The sequence below is a fragment of the Epinephelus fuscoguttatus genome, linkage group LG23 (genome assembly GCF_011397635.1).
Source record: "Epinephelus fuscoguttatus linkage group LG23, E.fuscoguttatus.final_Chr_v1".
NCBI classification, from domain to species: domain Eukaryota; kingdom Metazoa; phylum Chordata; class Actinopteri; order Perciformes; family Serranidae; genus Epinephelus; species Epinephelus fuscoguttatus.
In genome coordinates, this window is record NC_064774.1 from 5561191 (window position 1) to 5568871 (window position 7681).

The window sequence follows — 7681 nt, forward strand, 5'->3', positions numbered from 1 at the left end:
TACTTTAATTTATCTTTCACGAGTTTATTTTATTTTTCACCTCCTTCATTGCTGTTTATCTCGGGACGAATAGGAGAATATTTATGATTAAATGTGATATGATTAAATTTCTACTTGCACGTTTATACAATTTTAACATATTATTATTATTTTAATTCTAATTCTAATAATAATAATAATTATTATTCTTATTATTGTTTTTTTTTTTTTTAATTATTATTATTTTCTTAATTTATTAGATCTCAATCGCAGCAGACGCGGAACACTGCTCTGATCTCGATTTCTACTCGGATGACATTTATGCACGCACCGGAGCCGGAAACGGGTCGAGCTAGTAAACAACGCGCAAAGAGAATGGTTCTTTAATGAAGATAATTAAATGTGTGTAGAGTGTGAGCGGACACGAGGCTCAGAGTTCACAGTAAAATGTCTAAAGCAGATGTTCTGAGAGGATTCATCACCGACAGACTCACCGCCGCCTCCCAGGAGATCTTAGCGGCTGTGGACAGACTCGTAGCCGGGTACGAGGAGGAGGCTTCGGTGCTCAGAGAGGAGATCAGCCGGCAGAGGAGACAGCTGGAGGCTCTGCAGGTTCAGGTCTTCTGCATCAAAGCAGGTGGGTGTTTCATTCCCTGGGGTACAAATCAAAATCATTAAGCTATGTTGAAGTAGGCACATGCCGAACTCCGTTTAGATATTCTGCAATTTAATATTTATGTGGCTGTCAACAAACCCGCATACAACAAATTAATAAACTGAACATGTTTCTGTAATGAAAACGACTTATTATTTAATTCGGCATACCTGTAACTGACAAACGAGCACATCATTTAGCTGTTTGATGCGGTATTATGTTCCTGTCCCTGTCCCAGACTCGCAGCAAATAAAGCAACTGAGCTCAACTCACACGTTGATTCATGAGGACTTCCCTTTCAGGTGTTGCTGCTTTGTGAAGGCCGAATTCACGCAGAGACACCAGTGTTATTATTAATGGTATTAAATCATATGTGCTTCACATGTATGATGTTACATTAGGCGAGGGAAGTTAAAATACCGTATTTTGTTAATGGAGTTTGGCATGAGCTGACCACACTTCACGTTCTGCCTGTAATTTTACTCATAATAAAAAAAATTCAGAAATGCGAAGTGGAATTAATTGATGTCTTGTTCAGGTGAGAAGTGCAGCAGGGGCTTTGGCCCTGTTGAGGAAGAGGAGGAGGGTGAAGATGAGGAGGAGGATGAGTCCACTGAGCGTCCACAGAACCTGGACGACTCGACTGATGAAACTCCATCAAGGTTCCTCCATAAACAGCCAGTTGTATCACTTGTTACATGACACAGAGACAGGAAGTGAATGATTTGTGTTTGAAAACTGAACCCTCTATGGTCTGGTGTTGCCTCGAGGCAACATGCTACATTTTGGCCATTTAAACTCATGTAATACTTTAAAGGAGGGGTGAGATCCTAAATAAACCAGTAGCAGTGTTTAAGTTTGTCACATGACTCTCTGGAATCCATTTTGAAGCCCTTTCCTCCAGCCTTCCTTCCACGGACGACATTCCCCATTTTGCCCTTAGAAATGGCCTCAAAACATTTTTTGTACAACCAGGAAAAAATAGGTTCACGATAATAGATGAGTAAACTTTATTTTTCAATAGTTTAATGTACTTTGTGTAAGTAATGGAAAGTTGTGAAAATGTAAATGTTGCCTTGAGGCAACAGTGGACCATTATGGAATGCGGCCATGTCATGTGTTTGGCATTGTTCAAAGCATATTGTAAAGTTGGAGAAATCAGGTTTTAACAGGGTATATAGTAAGGCCCAATCCCACTACCCCTTGGCCCTCAAAATGAAGCAACGAGGGGTAGAGGTTGAAATCTTTCCGTAGGAATTGGGACACCACTCACTACGTCACGTTGTCGGTTACGTTCACGCATACGTGACTATTTTAAACAGGAAGCTGCGAGCCATCTACATTTCCAACCGGCATCTACAATGGAGTCTCCAGTTGAATTCATCCTACCGATCGCATTTGCTGTGTTCATCATGCTTCGTTTAATGAACGACAGATGACTTCTGCTAGCTAGCTAGCTAACCAGCTAACATTATGAGGCACCATAGTTATGCTAGCTGGCGTGTTATCGTAATGTGAAAAGTCCGACAATTTTGCAGAACAGGACAGATGACAGACACCAGATAGTGCGAGCTAGCTAACAAGCAACCTGACAACAGTAATGTTAGCTAGCTGGCTAGCTTTCTGTCAACTCCAATCTAGACATCGTGAATAGCAATAAAAAATTGTTATACCGTTCTCTACACAAATGCACATTTATTCGAAAACCTTTTTACAAAAGTTCCATGTTTATTTGCAAAATTATACGCACATGTATGAACCCCGTCTCTTGCTTGGTGGTAGCCATGGCAACGTCTACCCCTCGCTGGCAAGTCAGCATCTGAAGTCCCTTGCTCCGAAGTGCTAGTTTCATACCCACTACCTCTCGTTATGCCCCCTACCCCTACACGCAAAAAGGAATTGGGACACCACTACCCCTCGCGGGAACACGCAAATCTAGGGGTAGGGCTAAGAGGGGGGGGTATCGGGACGGGCCCTAAGTATACTACTATGTTGCACTACTTCCTCTGTACAGCATACGCTTTTATTTTACACACATTTTCCCATTGACAGAATGAGCACATCGATGTTCTGTGGCTCCTCAAGGAAGAAGAAACCAAAACTAGTCGTCCCAATAGATGACAGTGAGGATGAGTTAGGACTCAGTGATGAAGAGGTTGCTAGTTGCCTCTGCATGGAGAGGAAAGTCTTGAAGAGGGCGAGACCATCACAGCAGCCTGAGGGAGACCAGGCTGAGAAGAGGCCCAGAGGTCCATCAGCAACTGTGCGTCATGACAACACTGATCACTGGCCTGTGTGGGGGGAGAAAAAGGGCCGGTGCAGATACCCCGGCTGTACGGGTATAGTGAAAGTGAAGTGCAGAAAGTGCGCCACCTACCTGTGCTTCACACCCCAGAAGAACTGCTTCATGGACTTACATATGCAGTGAGCCAGTGATGGCAGCAACACAAAACACATGAGGACCGACAGACACCGCGGACACTGTCAACATTGACATGTAACACAAATGATCACATACTAAAGGTTGACTCACCATCTTTGTTGTTTGGTATCGTGGTCTGTTTTGTTCCATTGTTGATAACATGGTTATGAGCTTTTGTTTGTTTGTATGTTGTTCCATATTTACACTGTTGGACACATTCATTCCAACACGTTGTTCCACAGTCAGCGACACATGATAGAAAGATTGTTTTTAATGCTTTAAACTTTCCAAATGACATGATTTGTAAACCTTTAATGCTATGCAGTGTTTTTAATAAATTGTAATCATTTTAAACAAAACTGTCTTTTTTCACTTAGTTACCACGATGGTCCAGTGTTGCCTCAAGACAACACACACAAACAGTCATCAAAAAATAATGTTTTTGAAATTTTCTTAAAATCTTGTTGTTTTTTTGTTTTTATGACAAAAACACATCCAAATTTTTTTTTTCCAACTGACATCATAATACGGACCATAGAGGGTTTTAAGTGTTCATTTTTTATTTTTAGGGATTGTTGTTGACTTACACAGGGTGTACTGTTGCTTCTTACGAATCCAAAAATATTAGTATCAGCAGGAAAATTATTAAATATCCAGCAGTAACTTAAATCTTAAAGCCCTGACACACCAAGCCGACGGTCGGCCGTCGACCAAAGTCGGGCCGTCGGTGAGCGTCTGTCGCCCTAGTTTTTTCAGTGTGTCCCGTACCGTCAGCACTTTGGCGTCTGTGACTTTTCGGCCGATTAAGCATGTTGAATTGGCGGCGGAGCTTGTCGGTGAGAGAGATCACTCTGATTGGCTGTTCAGGTTTTATTTCCTCGCCCCTGTAGCGAGTGAATCTGCCTGTAGTGAAACTGGGGCTAACCGGTGCTTCCTCCTCAGGCTCCACTTCACTCAGCTGCCCCACAGACCCGCTGCTTCTTCACACTTTAACCTGAATAACAAACCGGAGCTAGCTGGGAGCGGCTAGCGGAGCGTTAGCCGCAGCATGACCGGAGGGAAGCACAGCCAGTTAGCCTCCACTAGTCTCTGAGCTAGCCCCGGCTCTCCGTTTGGATCCAACCGGAGCACCGAGCCCTGGTTTGTTATTCAGGTTAAAGTAGGAAGAAGCAGCGGGTTTATCGGGCAGCTGAGTGAAGTGGAGCCTGCGGAGGAAACACCGGGACCGTCTGGATGTAATAGTCCGTGGAGGTGCTGCGGTGCTCGGCTGCACAGATAGGAAACCCCTCGGCTGACAGGATGTACCACTCTCTCACTCCGCTCTCTCTCACGCAGGCGCAGAACGTACGTGCTACTTGGCCGTCGGATGTAGTCCGTGTAGTGTGTTCAAATGCAACTGACACAGGGCGACGTGAGGCGACGTAGACGACGCAACAGTTGGCTTTCGTCGCTGCTAGTTCTTTGATGTCAGTTTGGTGTGTCCGCACCTTAATGCATCCTGATAAATTTCTTAGCGTCTTTAAGTCAACTAGAACTGTGAGCAGGTATTCAGGGTTCAGGCACCACAGTATCTGAATGTGATGAATCTCTTTTGCTCTACTGGTTTTATTCCTCCCAGATGTCAGTATAAGAAGAGGAAACCTGGCAGACCTCAGGTCAGTGACACACAGAACCATCTCGATCTCAAGATCCGCATCCTGGAGGACTCTCACACCGACGTGCTCTCAAACAGTGGTATGTGTACAAAGTCGTAAGTAGTTTGTGGTGTGAAGTTGTATGTTGGGTGAACCAAGCTTCTCTTTAGATTTCTGAAGTTAAATGAAAGACTTCAATAACAGGTTACTCTGGTTTAATAAAGTTTGGAAACCACTGATCTAATCTCTGCTGCTTCAAGGAAAACTCACAGTGAATTCTCACTTTGTCGTCTTTCCCCCGTCAGTTCTAAAGAAGTGTCCGATGCTGAAGCTGAAGTGTCCTCGAGGACTGCAGGAGACAGACTTTCTGGACTTGCTGAGGTCCACCTTCCCTCAGCTGTCCGGAGACGACAGACGCTTTGACATCTTAACGTCCGACAAGAGACGGAGGTTACAGCGTTTGAGAGTGAAGACGCTGACTGCGGAGGAGATCCACAGAAACATCGGCTGCACAGGATGGAAGTCGACGCTCTACATCAGACTGAAGGTACTCTGTCACTTCCTGTTTCATGACAGACAAGAGTTTGTAACAGTTTCTAACTGTTGGGAAGTTTTTTGAAAGAAGCCATCGCTTGTTTTCAGATGATGGATCTCAGATGGACCTTTCTGTTTTCCAGACACAAGCAGAACCTCAGACGAGCGAGGAGGAGATTCATCCTCAACAGACAAGAGACGACGGCACTGAAGAGTCTGTGTCCACAGTTGCCATGGTGACGTGTGATGACACCAGTCCTCAAACAAGGTAACTCAAAAGGAATGTCACTGTAAAGGAGTGACACAAACACTAAGTGGCTTAAAGTATGTGGGCACCTGAACGTGGCAGCTGTAGGTGAGAGTCATACGTGTGAGAACGGCGAGTTACTGAGCCACTAGTTTGCCTGTTGAACCTGAGGTCATGAAGGCCGTGAGGAACAGGTCTTGTGCTTGCGTTGCTTCAAAAGGCCGTCTGGAACCCAGCTGTGAGTGTTTTTGTGGCCGACCCAGATGAACTGACTTGGGAGAGGTGACCCACTCCACGGCAGATATTTGTCAGTGCAGATTTCACTGCTCTATTAGATGTCCACATACTTTTGGCCATATTGTGATGTGTTACCTCCTGCAGCACATTATCAGACAGACTTGAACGCATTGTTTCGGTACCTTTTTAATTTCTGCTCCTGGTTCCCACAGCTGCCCTGTTCAGGAGGTGGAAGGTGGTGGAGAAGGCGTTTTGTCCAGCTGCTCGACATCACAAGCACAAGACATGGAAACAGAGGGAGCTGAAGATGAGGATCGTGGGATATCAGAGCCGGTTGATAGCAAAGGGCACGGTGGCGATTATCTTGAGAAGGAAGAAGAAAGAGAAGAAGCGAATGACAGCGACGACGACTGGAAACCTGACAAGAGCAACGAGGAGCTGAAAGACTCTGAACTGCCTTCGACAAAGAAAGAAAAAGCCAAACGCTGTGGTGTCAGAACGTCTGAGTCAGAGACTGAGAACAGTGATGACGTTCTTTCCTGCAGAGTCTGCGGAGCTCTGCACAAATCAGAAGTGGTGTTTGTCAAACATGCCTGGGGTCACGTGGACGATCCGGGAGGTCTTTGTGGAGTGTGCGGAGAGGTCTCAGAGTCTTCAGAGGCATTAAAGGATCATCTTCAAAGTCACCACAAAACTGACGACTGTCACATTTGCGGAGAGTCTTTCCTCGGTATTCTCAGCCTCAATGAGCACGTGGCTGCCCACTCAGGGGAGAGGCCGCACGAATGTGATGTTTGCGGTGACACGTTTGCGTTGAAGGCGTCCCTGGTGGATCACCAGAAACTCCACGAGGCGGGGAAGCTGCACAAATGCTACACATGCCATAAAGTGTTTGCACTGAAGGAACAGTTACAAGCTCACTGCAGGACTCACACCAACAAAAAGACGCACCTCTGCGGCGTGTGCGGCAAATCCCTCAGCGACTACAGATCTTTGTCCCGCCACAAGATGACCCACTCTGGGGAGAGACCTCACAGCTGTCAGATTTGCGGAAGGCGTTTCAAACTTCCTGGGACACTGAGACAACATGAGAAGATTCACACGGACAGAGAGAGGTCGTACCTCTGTGACGTTTGCTGCAAAATGTTCCTGACGAGCAAGCAGCTGCAGATCCACATGAGAAGACACACCAATGAGAAGCCGTACCGCTGCGGCGAATGCGGCAGAGGATTCACCACCAAGGGGCCTTTGACAATTCACATGCGAATCCACACCGGAGAGGCTCCGTACCGCTGCCCAGACTGTGGCTGGGCCTTCAAACGCAAGACTAATCTGGATAACCACGTGACGGTCCACTCAGGCCTCAAACCGTTTGTTTGTGGGGTTTGTGGGAAAGCATGCGCTCGCAAAACATATCTAACTGTTCACATGAGGACCCACAACGGGGAGAGACCGTTCAAGTGTACGCTCTGCGACAAAGCCTTCACTCAGAGCCACTGTCTGAAAACACACATGAAGAGCCACCTGGTGGCAGACGCTGCAACGTGACTCGTTGCACGTGGACCAAATTAATTTTCTTTTGTGAAACTGATTGATTGTGTTTTTGCCTATTTAAGTTCTGTCAAGGCTCCCGTACTCTGTGCAAAGTTCACTGCATGTTACGCTGTGCAAAGACGGCTCAAATAAAATATTTGGCGTAGTCTGTGTCTGTCTGTACACTCATGATGGTGACATGAAAACCTGGTAAACTGTAGTGTAGGGATATTGACCGTTACTCATGTCAGCCTGTACGTTTACTGCACTGTGTACCAACAGGGTCTGGTGGGAGCTAGCTAGCGTTGCCGCTCATTTGGCGATTAGTGCCAGAATCGCCTTCCCAACCCAACTGTGTTGCTGTGGAAACATTGTGCCCACCCTCTGGTCTACCCCAGGTCGCCTCAGTGAGTAGGTGGATACATCTTGAGCCACAAACG

At 46.1% G+C, this 7681-nt stretch overlaps 1 protein-coding gene across 1 annotated transcript; it reads left to right on the forward strand.

The window, feature by feature from the left end:
* The first annotated feature begins 316 nt into the window (after nucleotides 1-316).
* LOC125883416 (endothelial zinc finger protein induced by tumor necrosis factor alpha-like) lies at nucleotides 317-7422 on the forward strand. Its single transcript, XM_049567686.1, has 6 exons — nucleotides 317-616; nucleotides 1173-1296; nucleotides 4675-4790; nucleotides 4996-5237; nucleotides 5368-5492; nucleotides 5921-7422. The coding sequence occupies exons 1-6, from the start codon at nucleotides 427-429 to the stop codon at nucleotides 7254-7256; spliced, it is 2133 nt and encodes a 710-aa protein (XP_049423643.1). The 5' UTR covers nucleotides 317-426; the 3' UTR covers nucleotides 7257-7422.
* Nucleotides 7423-7681: the final 259 nt, after the last annotated feature.

What these genes read in the sequence shown, in the direction of transcription:
- LOC125883416 (XM_049567686.1), top strand. Translation starts at nt 427, where the DNA reads ATGTCTAAAGCAGATGTTCTGAGAGGATTCATCACCGACAGACTCACC. An exon ending in GGTCTTCTGCATCAAAGCAG is followed by an intron (nt 617 to 1,172) that starts GTGGGTGTTTCA and finishes TGTCTTGTTCAG; the next exon opens with GTGAGAAGTGCAGCAGGGGC. An exon ending in ACTGATGAAACTCCATCAAG is followed by an intron (nt 1,297 to 4,674) that starts GTTCCTCCATAA and finishes TATTCCTCCCAG; the next exon opens with ATGTCAGTATAAGAAGAGGA.